The 13,188-nt window shown below is 34.9% G+C and overlaps 1 protein-coding gene across 1 annotated transcript; it reads right to left on the reverse strand.

Annotated features, from left to right (window-relative positions):
* Window positions 1-1,514: 1,514 nt before the first annotated feature.
* LOC133201192 (ectonucleoside triphosphate diphosphohydrolase 7-like) lies at window positions 1,515-13,121 on the reverse strand. Its single transcript, XM_061336981.1, has 10 exons — window positions 13,065-13,121; window positions 11,425-11,804; window positions 10,015-10,165; window positions 8,154-8,317; window positions 7,881-8,014; window positions 5,896-6,101; window positions 5,085-5,406; window positions 4,720-4,802; window positions 3,816-3,977; window positions 1,515-1,962 (listed from the first exon to the last, which is right to left on the reverse strand). Exons 1-10 carry the CDS (start codon window positions 13,070-13,072, stop codon window positions 1,695-1,697), a joined length of 1,878 nt encoding a protein of 625 aa, XP_061192965.1. The 5' UTR covers window positions 13,073-13,121; the 3' UTR covers window positions 1,515-1,694.
* Between the last annotated feature and the right edge of the window lie 67 nt (window positions 13,122-13,188).

Raw genomic sequence — 13,188 nt, forward strand, 5'->3', positions numbered from 1 at the left:
AGATGACCTATTGCTATCTATACTCTTGGGACATGTTCAGCTTCGTCTCTGAAATGGCTGACATACTTTATTCCATCTCTCCACATGAAGAATCAAACCAGTTTCAGCTCGTATGAGAAACCAAAAATTTTGTATTTCAGTTCATGCCCCCCCCCCCCCCCCAACTAGCTTGAGGAGTGATGTTATACCCAATCAAAAGAACAAGGTTCTCTTAGGGCCTTTTATGGCCCTGTGAATTTCTGAAAATTAAAAGTGCTCAGTTTTAGTGGAAAATACATAAAATTTTGCTTGGATCCTTGTTGACGGCATACCTATTAAAAATGACGTAATTTTCTCACTAGTTTATGCATTACGACGTCATAAATTGCATCAAATCATCAAAATTTCTTCAAAAATGTATTCACTAAGCAGTTTTTCAATATTTTGCATAGACCCCAACCTCTGATCTAAAATGTTTAATTCTATAATGAAGTATTGCTTTAGAAGATTATAATCCATGTTTTATTTTTTGGATCACAGGGTGGGCTCATATTTTTGTTCTTTGTTGAAGGTGCTCAATACACCAATTTTCTTCAAAATTCAATAACATTTCAATTTCACAAAGCCTGTATTTCAATACCTGGACTCTCAGAGGAAACTTTTTTTTATAGGAAATGAAAGCACCAAGTCTCTACTTTATATTGATGTTTGAAATAGGACTTTTGGACATGGTCAGTTAATTTGTATATGGACAGGGCCATTTTATAGCTAAAGTGAACCTTGCTCTTTGTGCAATCATCAAAAATATCTTTCTATACTCTTGAACATTTATGTGACACACTGTTTGTGTGAATATCAAGAACAGTCCTCTACAAAAACAGAAATTCTTCACCTCTTAGTTTTAGGCCCGAGTTGGTCATACATGTATATTCAAATTACATGTATATTATACTGGTACTTTCAAAAAACCTTTAGTTATTACCATCCAGGTGGTTAACTCTGCAGCTAGCCCTCTACCAGAATTGTTGAATTCATGTCTCCTGGGTCTAGGATTCGGGCCCCAAGGTGGAGTTACCATATATACTCGCCTATAAGTCTTTTTTTTTGGAGTAAAACTTTGGTCCAAAACTCTTTTTCCGACTTATACGCGAGTTATAAAAAGATTGGTATTTTAGTTGTTCAATCCCTCTAATTTAAGCTTAAAAATACAACCGACTTATAGGCGGACCGACTTATAGGCAAGTATATACAGTAAGTCATATATATACTGATAATGTAAAGCACCATCCTTTTTGCTCATGGACAGGAAAACTAGAAAGCTCAGCTAGCCCTCTATCAGAATGATGAAATTCCTTGAGTTCAGCCCAAGGGATATTTGTTATACATTACTTAAGAATTTATTAAAGTGTACCTTTAAAAGATGTATTATATGTATCATCCCCCCATATACACACATATATACTTGATTCAACATATCCATATTTTATTTCAAAATTAACAAATTGAAATTGTACAATTTTTTTTATGAACTTCAAGGTATAATCTCCAACTTTACTGGCATGGTTTTTATTATAATATCAAAACTGGAAATGTAAATATATATTTCTATTTTAAATAAGGTATGTATTAGAAGTCGATTAATAATAAATATATGTGCAGAACAGACAGTCTGAGACATATACTATAAATAGAATACAGTGTAACCATGGTAACAATCATTGCTCTAAATCTGCTTTGCTGATCATGACATAATTAAGTCCTTGTTCAATCTGGTCCTCCTCAACCATGAAATATGACATGGATGGAACATGATGTAACTTTTCTATTTTCTTACTTTGGCAGATCTTTAAATGTTTCAAATATAACAAAATTGCCACAAAAACAATCACAAAACACACAACTATCACATATTCATTGTCTACAAATCTAGTTTTCTTTATCCAAGGTGGTGGACTGTGTTGATTTTCAAAACTATTCATCTCCCTGGAAGAAAAAAAAGAAAATGTTAATTACCATGAAATAGAACTACAGTTGCACATTCATTTGAATATTTCACTATATAACATGGACATTTTTAAAAATGCATAGTTTCAATACACAACAATGGACCAATTTCAGCCAAACTTGGCATAGCTAGAGTATATCCTTGGCTAAAAAGGGATTCTAAGTAGTTCAAATGAAGGACCATGCCCTCTTCCAAGGAAAGGTAATTAAGAAAATGTAAAAATTGGGTGTGTCATTAAAAATCTTTTACTCAAGAACCACTGGGCCAGAAAAGATACCGTTACACTTTTTAATGTAATGCTTCCTGACTAAGTGTAGATTATAAACTGTTCAAATTATAGCCCCCTGGAGATATTGTGTGGCCGCAATATCTAGTGCTTATCACTGACCTGGGTAGAAGGTATCTAGTGCTTATCACTAACCTGAGTGGAAGGTATCTAGTGCTTGCCACTGATCTGAGTGGAAAGTATGGAGTGCTTATCACTAACCTGAGTAGAAGTATCTAGTGCTTATAACTAACCTGAGTGGAAGGTATCTAGTGCTTATCACTGACCTGAGTGGAAGGTATGGAGTGCTTATCACTGACCTGAATAGAAGGTATCTAGTGCTTATCACTGTCCTGAGTGGAAGGTATCGAGTGCTTATCACTAACCTGAGTGGAAGGTATCTAGTGCTTATCACTGACCTGAGTAGAAGGTATCTAGTGCTTATCACTGACCTGAGTGGAAGGTATCTAGTGCTTATCACTGACCTGAGTAGAAGGTATCTAGTGCTCGTCACTAACCTGAGTGGAAGGTATGGAGTGCTTATCACTAACCTGAGTAGAAAGTATCGGGTGCTTATCACTGACCTGAGTGGAAGGTATCTAGTGCTTATCACTGACCTGATTGGAAGGTATGGAGTGCTTATCACTAACCTGAGTGGAAGGTATCTAGTGCTTATCACTGACCTGATTGGAAGGTATCGAGTACTTATCACTGACCTGAGTAGAAGGTATCTAGCGCTTATCACTAGCCTGAGTGGAAGGTATCTAGTGCTCGTCACTGACCTGAGTGGAAGGTATGGAGTGCTTATCACTAAGCTGAGTAGAAGGTATCTAGTGCTTATAACTAACCTGAGTGGAAGGTATCTAGTGCTTATCACTGACCTGAGTGGAAGGTATCTAGTGCTTATCACTGACCTGAGTGGAAGGTATCGAGTGCTTATCACTGACCTGAGTGGAAGGTATCGAGTGCTTATCACTGACCTGAATAGAAGGTATCTAGTGCTTATCACTGTCCTGAGTGGAAGGTATCGAGTGCTTATCACTAACCTGAGTGGAAGGTATTTAGTGCTTATCACTGACCTGAGTAGAAGGTATCTAGTGCTTATCACTGACCTGAGTGGAAGGTATCTAGTGCTTATCACTGACCTGAGTGGAAGGTATCAAGTGCTTATCACTGACCTGAGTGGAAGGTATCAAGTGCTCATCACTGAACTGAGTGGAAGGTTTTAGTGCTTATCACTGACCTGAGTGGAAGGTATGGAGTGCTTTTCACTAACCTGAGTGGAAGGTATCTAGTGCTTATCACTGACCTGAGTTGAAGGTATCGAGTGCTTATCACTTACCTGAGTGGAAGGTATCGAGTGCTTATCACTGACCTGAGTGGAAGGTATCTAATGCTTTTGACTGACCTGAGTGGAAGGTATCTAGTGCTTATCACTGACCTGAGTGGAAGGTATCTAGTGCTTATCACTAACCGAGTGGAAGGTATTGAGTGCGTATCACTGACATGAGCAGAAGGTATCAAATACTTATCATTGACTTCCGGTATCGAGTGCTTATCACTGACCTAAGTGGAAGGTATCGAGTGCGGTGCAGAAGAGCTCCCAGTGTCCACTGTACTTCTCGCTGATTAATCTGGTGAACTGATCTCAACATCTTATAACTGTGTGGAAATTTTAATCCTTTATGTAAAACAGTTGACATCCAGGCTGACTTGAAACACTGAAATCTAAAAAAAGCATTTGTTTATATTATTTTCTAAACACTAGTGATGTAACAGAAGGCCAAATGGATGGGCTTAATTGAGTCACCATTCTGATGTTGATAATGAATCAAAAATCAAAGCCTTCATCCCAATCTAAGCTATTTAAATACATTTGACCTGCATACCTTATGGCTGACTGTAATTTTGCTGTTGTTGAGAAAAGGTTTTCTTGAGATTTTTAATGTTTTTCATTAATAACAAGTGGTCAATGGGCCATTATGCTCACCTCAAAAACCCTGGCCCTGTTGTTCTGCAGAATATGATTTTTTAATTTTTTCCCCTCTTCTTTATTTACAACAGAAATTTTGACCATATTGTGACCCCATCCTAGGGGTCTAAATTTGAATCTGCACCACCTGACTATGCTTGCGTATTAATACATCTTATAATCAACCTGGTATTCTTAAGAGGTAGATTTTTAAAATATTTTCTTTATATATATTTCTTTGTAAAACTTTTGTTGACTGGCCTATCCCAAAGGGCCATAATTTGAACAAACATAAATATGACCTACCTGATGATGCTTGCATAATGATAGCCTAGACAGTTCTTGAGAAGATTTTTTCTTACATTTCATACATTCCAATGTAAAACTTTGATCCCCTATTGCTGTCCCACCCTACCCTCTGGGTGATATAATTGAACAAATTTGCATCTGCACTATCTAAAGATGCTTGCATATTCATATGACAAAGAATTTACTGACCGAAATCTGCTCTCGTCTGCCTTTGGGAAAAGTTTCTCATCATACCAAGAGAGAAGAGTGGACCATCTTGTGCTGCAAAATTTCTGTGAAAGAAAAAAAAAACTACCCCGGTATATACATGGAAAATTTGTCATCAATCAATATGTACCATATGTAAAAAAAACTTAAGAAAAAAGTAATAACGTATACAATTTAATTATTTCAAATAAAGTGCACTGCATTTCAACCTAGAAACCAGAAAATAATTTACATGTATAACCTTCAAAGAAAGACAAAAATTACCACTAAGAGTGCTAACACACTAATGATGAATGAAAAAACATAAAATATAACCTTCCCCAGTAAAATCTAAGTACATCACTCACCTTTGCCTCATAATCAAATTTTTCATTGTTGTAAATCCCCCCTATCCTGTACACATCATCCATTGTGTACCAAAACTCCGAAAAGGCATAAAATTCACTGTTATGAAAAGAGATGATTGGCTGGTGAACTCCATTCATTGAACAAGGAGCTTGTTCACATTTAACTGTGGAATTCCAATTTATCAGTCTCACAAGGGATGCACGACAGGCTTCATAATCTCCTAGTCCATTCAGGAAGTGGGTGTGTCCCTGAGCATCCTTTACTTCCTGTGTGAGACCCACGGGCAGACATGGGTCGGAGATGTTAGGATGAGTCCTCTGTCTGTAGATACAAGTAGAATGTTAGATTTAAGGTATAAATTAATTTTTTACCAAAAAAAAAAAAAAATTTCTCGCTTTTATTTTTATGATGATGAAATCAATGTAAAATTCCTTGATCAACTGTCCACTCGCGAATTATTGTTCTCGCGATTTGACGTGAAAGAGCCATTTCACGATAATAAGTACTCACGAAAAATAAGGAATCTACAGTATTTAAAAAAAAAAATTTTAAGCACTTAAAACTAAATTTGTTGGCAACAAAGGAAAAAATTTAGATTCAGAAGATTTTGTTGTGATGTGTTTAGATGGCTTTATCACAAATTTGAAATAAAGTACATTACACAACTTGTCCCTTACATGATGGGTATGTTGCTTATACGATAGGTACAATATGTTGCTTATATTTGATGAGAATCTAAAACTTTTTCCTCCCTTACATAGGTATTTTTGCTTATATTTGGTGAAAATCTAAGCCTTTTTCTTTCCTTACATGATTGGTATGTTGCTTATATTTGTTGTGGCAAAGTTAATCTGGTGAGCCTTGGATAAAAGCACCTGCTCTTCATACCGTTCTCTGGCTTCGTTTGCCCCGAATCCCAGGAATGTTGTCACGTAAACTCTGTATGTGTGATCTATATCATTATTTTGACATCCAAGGTTAAACTCAGCCACTCTATGCTTTGGAATGTTACTATACTGAAAAAGAAGTTCAAAGGCATGCTAAATGCAACATCTAAAGGCATTTTTTTTATAATTATTTAAATAATTTTGATATAATATTAAGTTTTACCTCTAAAAAGTTTCAACTTTTTCAACATCTTGAAACTAGATGTGTCAGGGCTACACAAATACTCCCGCTGACATGCAAGTTTTAAATACATGAAAGTCAATTAAAGTGTGTGAAAATAAAATCGGTGGAAATGGCACAAAAATAAAATATCATATTTGCTGCTTTTGTTTTTCTTTCATCAATTACTTATACCAACACAATTTACTTGAGCTGCATGAAATGGTAATCACTTACAAGCAATTAGCAATAAAAAAAGGCAAAAAATGTGAATAATTACAAATTTTGAAAAGTTAAAGAGCCATATTTTTTTTTAATGGATCAATCAATATAAAACTCATTTTATGTATTAATTGATTTGTAAGTCGATCATCAATATAAAGACACAAACCAGAGATCATTATCTACAGGGATAGCAAAAAAAAAAAGTACAGAAAAACAGAGCCATGACTTTCATAAAAATAGGTCAATCATCATGAAACTCTAACTTGATCTGTCATCATAGTCAAGAGACATTCTCTACAAGCAAAGAAAAAAAAAAGAAAAATGGAAAACAGTGAATAATTAGAATTTTTCTCAGACTAAGGGCCTCAACATTCATAAAAATTGGGTCAATTAACACATAACTGAAATGATCTGTACCGGTAAGTCATCAATATCAAGGAATACCAAAAATGAAGACATTATCTTTAGTTAACTCTTAAACATCTCTAGCACATAGCCAAAAAAAGTCTGAAAAAGGTGAATTATTAGAATTTTTCAGTCTCAGGCATAACTTTTGTACAAATGGGTCAAGCATCAAGAAACTCAAACTTGATCTATAAGTCATCAACATCAAGACATACCAAAAACCAGGGCATTGTCTACATGCAATTTAGCTAGAAAAATTCTGGAAGACTATGATGGAATGATTGAATTATGGAATAATGGATAGAAAGGGATAACACTGTATGCCAGGGCCATTTCATGGTGGGGGCATGATAACATTTAATCAGTTGTTAATTCCATCATGTTGCTTGGTGAAGCTTCCATTGTGGGGCTAAGATGGTTTTGCAAATACATGTACATTGTAAGGTCATTAATCCGGATACTTGCGTTCCCGAGCAAATTGTCCAGATTAATGAAGCATCCGGATTACTAAAACATACACTTGGTATATGCAAAAATTATTTGTACCCCACAAATTCAGGGGTTGAAATATACGGTAGCCCGATGCCCAGGGCTAGTCATTTTAAGTCTAGGGCTAGCTAATTTAAATGTAACAATAGTCCATCGGACTAGCAGAATTGAAAACAAAAAAATCTCGTCATTTTACTTTTCGCTTTTCTACGTAGATTAGTTTCTTTTGACTTAGAACTAATTTGATTTGTTACCAAAGCATTTGAAACTTTCATTTGTTATGTTTTCATTTTAATTAAAAAAAAAAATTGTTGGGCTAGTTAGTTTGAGATATGGGCTAGTAATTTTTTACTGATCAGTAGCCCCTGGGCTAGTGGGTTTTCAAGGAAAATTTCAACCCCTGACAAATTTCATCTGAAAGGTGAAACTTATGGATTTTTGGCATCTAGTGGATTAAAGAAGCTCCACTATACCATGTCCCTTTTTATACTGAACATGAACATTGTTGCAAATTCCTCTTATATAGGCAGTTACCATGATTAAATAGTGATTAATTGCAGTGTACTGACCTTTGAGGTAATTTCGAATGCTATCTGCATGGATCCCCCTCCCATATCCAGCATGCCCACTGTTCTCCTTCGAATGTGTGTTTTCTTTTCTTTGTTTGTGTTGCCAGGAATTTCTACAGCCACCAGCGGATGTTCTAAATAATTAAGAAACTAATCATTTTAATGGAATAACTAACTATTAATTAAGTAACAACTTGGTCAATGTAAAATAAATTCTTATTGAGGAAAGCAATACCAAATCAACACTATAACAAACTAATCACAAAGTCCTACCATCTGCCCCATGATCAAATTTATGGAGTACGTAATTGACGGCAATCCAGGCGTACACACCCTCCTGTTTCCCCGTTATCACCTCTAAGTTACTCTCAGATATCACAAAGGGAAACATCTTAGGGATTTCTTTGTACAGATTCTGAAAAATGGCTTTCTGTGATCTGAAAATTGGATTCCCTCTCTCATTATAAAACAAAAATTCAATCATCCTAAGTTACATGAACTAAAATATAAATATGCATATGAACAGTACATAAAATTCCAATTAAAATTTTTGAACGAAATTATTCAATGCACTTTCATCACATGTATGTCAAATGCAACAAGAGGCCCATGGGCCATATTGCTCACCTGGGCACATTGGCTAGGAAAAAAAAGCAAAAATCAGTTCAGTATTGAAAAGTTTACAAGGGGGGGGGGAGGAGGGGGGGTTGAATTTTAAACTACCTGATGATGCTTTCATATCAATATAACAAATGGCTTTGCTGTTCTTGAGCAGAAGATTTTTTCCCATATATTCATTTGTAAAAATTTGATCCCCCATTGTGGCCCCACCCTACCCCCGGGGGCCCTCATTTGAACAAATTTCATTCTACACTACCCAAGGATGCCTCATATCAATTTGACTAATCATGGCTTTTCTTTTCTTGAGAAAAAGATTTTTTCCTAAAAATTCCTCTGTAAACTTTGATCACCCATTGTGGCCTCACCCTACCTCCGGGGTCATGACTTGAACAAACTTGAATCTACACTATCTGAGGATGCTTCCATAGAAATATGACCAATCATGGATTTGCTGATCTTGAGAAGAAGATTTTAAAAGATTTTTCTATAAACTCTTATGAAAAACTTTTTGTGACCCCATCCTATCCTGGGGGGTCATGACTTGAACTAACTTGAATCTACACTACCTGAGGATGCTTCCATATAAATATGACTAATCATGGCTTTGCTATTCTTAAGAAGAAGATTTTTAAAGATATTTTCCTATATATTTCTATGTAAAACTTTGATCCCCCATTGTGGCTCCACCCTACACCCAGGGGACATGATTTGAACAAAATTGAATCTACACTACCTGAGGATGCTTCCATATAAATATGACCAATCAAGGCTTTGCTGTTCTTAAGAAGAAGATTTTTAAAGATATTTTCCTATATATTTCTATGTAAAACTTTGATCCCCCATTGTGGCCCCATCCTATCCCCGGGGGTCATGATTTGAACAAACTTGAATCTACACTACCTGAGGATGCTTCCATATAAATATGACCCATCATGGCTTTGCTGTTCTTAAGAAGAAGATTTTTAAAGATATTTTCCTATATATTTCTATGTAAAACTTTGATCCCCCATTGTGGCCCCATCCTACCCTCGGAGGTCATGATTTGAACAAACTTGAATCTACACTACCTGAGGATGTTTCCACATAAGTTTCATCTTTCCTGGCCCAGTGGTTCTTGAGAAGAAGATTTTTAAATGATGCCATTAATTTTTCACGAATTCCTAATTATCTCCCCTTGAAAGAGGGCGTGGCCCTTCATTTGAACAAACTTGAATCCCCTTCACCCAAGGATACTTTGTGGCAAGTTTGGTTGAATTTGGCCCAGTGGTTCTTGAGAAGAAGTCAAAAATGTGAAAAGTTTACAGACAGACAGACGGACAGACAGACAGACAGATGGACGGACGCCGGACAAAATGTGATCAGAAAAGCTCACTTGAGCCTTCGGCTCAGGTGAGCTAAAAAGTATACAACTACATGACCATTGCAAAATTTAAAAACATGATTGTGGAAAAATGTTAAGCAGGCCATACATTTGAATAATTATAACTGCTGATCATAGTGATTAGAATCTTACATTTCTGAGATCATACGCATGCCTGCTGTTGCTAGAATAAACAAAAGTGTCTCTTTCTGTTGTTCCTTTGGTATATAGCCTGATACATATTGTAGTAAAGGCTTGATATAGTCACTGGCAGCCTCAGGGTTATCTTTAAATGTATCTAAACCTAGAAATAGAAATAAATATCAATCATAGTAAATCAGTTGTTCGGTCTACTAGAGCTTGAAAAAAATTAATGTGTTATGAATAATACACTAAAAAATCCAAAGTCTCTGATGAGAATGTAGCTGTTTGTACTTAAAAATAGCATGACCTATTAATAAATAGAATAATGATCCTTGTTTAGTGTGAAAAGTTTTGTTGCAATCAAACTAAAACTGTAGGAGAAGTAACCTTTTGAAAGAAATGTAGTCTACTTGAGTACCAAGTTTTATTGAAATTCGACTAAAATTGAAGGGGGAGTAGTATTTTGAAGGAATTTCACAGAAATTTATTAATTTTTACTAACCAACAGATGACCATGGAAACAACTTTTATCAAAATCAAAACCTGACATACAGAATTATGAATTTTAGTGTAGATCTGGGCAAGTGAACTCAAACTTTGTCTTGTCTGAATGTAAAAATTGGTTGTAAGAATTTTAAAAGAAAGTAACTAAATTTTTTGTTTTAATAACTCAAGAAAGATCGAGGTTTGGTACACTGAAAAGTGATTTGTCTAGAACTATTTTGTAAAATAAATGATTTGTATTAAAGAAAGTAAATTTACTAACTTTACTAACTTAATTTAATACAATTCATTTATTATGAGAATATGTCTAGACAATGTCAGTTTCAGTAGGCCTACTAGGATTCCATGGTTTATCTTGAATGTGTCCCCTCCCATGCTTGTAATAGCAGAGATGACTATGTGAAGTATGAGATATCTACCACTTATACATATTATGATCAGAATAATGTATTTTTTTAGTAAGTAAATAAACTATATCATAAGCCATCGAGAGTCACCTGTATTTAGATTCAAAACAAGACAGTAACAAAACTGTCATACTGAGAGCTTAAGTTTTTGAACTAGCATGAATGAAAACAGCATAACAAATCCAATTATAAAACAAATGTTGCTTGAAAATGACTTATCTAGTAACAGAAGTCAAGCATTCAATTTATTATTTCATTTACAAGTGAGCGTAAGATAAAGATATACATGTATATATGTTTCTAACAGAAATATCCATGTGTTCAATCAGACAAGTACATAGGTACTTTCACTTGCTTGAACTGAGATTTTACTTGCCACAGGCAATCGGACAGATCTGTTACTGTCTGTACCTGATGAGAGTCTACTTTGATGAAGCATAAATTTCTTCTGCTTTAATGATTTTGACAGAATTATGGAGGGAAATGACAAAAAAGATGTAAACAATACCTGGTTTAATTTTCTTAATGACTGGCTTTCCATCTTTACCCATGAACTGTTGAATGTTGAGAAGATCTTTAGTATTTCCTGAGTGCGGTGGCCAGAAATACAGGAACACCCGACTACCGCTGCTACCACAGTCTATAACAATTCCGTAATGTACCGCAGGACCCAGTCCTTTACTTTTTACAAAAACATGCTTGTGATGTGATTTGTTGATAACTGGCTGACTCAGAAGTACTGTTTCCAATATTACAAAGATAATCACTAGTACAACAAAGGACAAAACAGTCACTATGGCTATTTGTCGTGTAGTCCATCTTTGTAATGCTGTATGCCATCCTATATGTCTGACATTGTGAAGACATTGTGGTATATTGAAATAAATCCTGAAAAATTATATATGTATTGTAAATTTGTTAAGGGATACAAACATGTTTATATATTAAATTAATGATATCAAGTTCTGTTACTTTTTAGAATTAATTTAATATATGGATCTCCTATGAATTATTGTTACATATGCTTGAGATTGAAAATTACATTCTTGCTTCAATGGGACTTTAAATGTCATCTAAACTCTTTTCAGGTACTCAACAAACAAAGCTTTATCTGTAACTGAAATTCCCTCACCCCACCAGAGACTCTGATATACTAAGGGGATCTTTAAATACTTCCATATTTAAAATGGGACATAGAGTGTTAGTCAGTTTGTATTTCTACAGGGCTATCTTATGCATAAAGTGAATCTAGCTCTGTATAAAGAGTCTATCCCCACAGACAATATGAGAACATATTATAATTGAATTCAACAAACACCAAGTTTTTTTACTTGGAATAAATGCAGTTTGAAAAACTAAGGCTGTGTGTGATGTTTTGAGCAAATAAACATGTATATGCTGAAGAAGTTGCTATCTCTTAAGTATAATTATGCCCTGGTCCCCTCAACGTCTAGATACATATCATACAACATGCACAGCCTCTATAATGTACATGTCCATGCAGTGACATATTAAAGATTTTCATAAAAATACAAAGTATATAACATTCTATAGAAACTGAAGGATGGATTTTCCCTTTCCTCAACACACAAACTTAATGACAAAAATTAAGAACATCAAAATTGAATTACATTTATTTTTTTAAAGCACACCCCCTTTCAAATAAAAAGATAATATCTATAAAAAATGAAATAAGACCACACCACAACTACAGCAGCACAAAAAAGAAAAATAAAAATCACAGGGATTTTGAGAAAAAATTTGAGTAGTCTTTCCTTTTTTTTCATCATCAGGGTGTACGTAACTTTTTTGGTCTCAGTCAAGACATATGGTACATCAATCATCAGATATTTTACATGGTTAGGGCGTTTCACTCCCAAATATAACACTCGCATAACAAAGAAATACATTTGCACCGATATATGGTGTAATTTTATACCAGTTTTTGCACACTCAAATAGTGTCAAACTCCTATTTCCTCAACAGGATGATCAATGTCTGATGTTGACAGCAATCACATTATGATTATTCACAATATCCGTGATTACTTTAAGCATAAATGTATGAAACTGTGAATAATAAACGATAACCTATCACAATAATGTTAATCGGGATTGAAATAAACATAAATAAATAAAGTACAATTACCTGGCCATTGAATACAGAACTATGCCATTTTATACACGTTGTTCCATCGGGCTCGACATTTCAATGTCGAAATGAAAGTAGGCCGTCGGTAAAAACGGTTACGGTAAGCACTACAGTAATTGAG

The sequence above is a fragment of the Saccostrea echinata genome, unplaced genomic scaffold (assembly GCF_033153115.1).
Source record: "Saccostrea echinata isolate AGI-Se365-2 ecotype Australia unplaced genomic scaffold, CSIRO_AGI_Sech_v1 ptg000042l, whole genome shotgun sequence".
In the NCBI taxonomy this organism is placed as follows: Eukaryota; Metazoa; Mollusca; class Bivalvia; order Ostreida; family Ostreidae; genus Saccostrea; species Saccostrea echinata.

Bases quoted from the DNA above. Each gene is read 5' to 3' on its own strand.
- LOC133201192 (XM_061336981.1), bottom strand. The intron at 6,102-7,880 runs GTCAGTACACTG...CTTCTTTTTCAG, and splicing joins CATTCGAAATTACCTCAAAG to TATAGTAACATTCCAAAGCA. The intron at 4,803-5,084 runs GTGAGTGATGTA...TTTCTTTCACAG, and splicing joins AATTTGATTATGAGGCAAAG to AAATTTTGCAGCACAAGATG.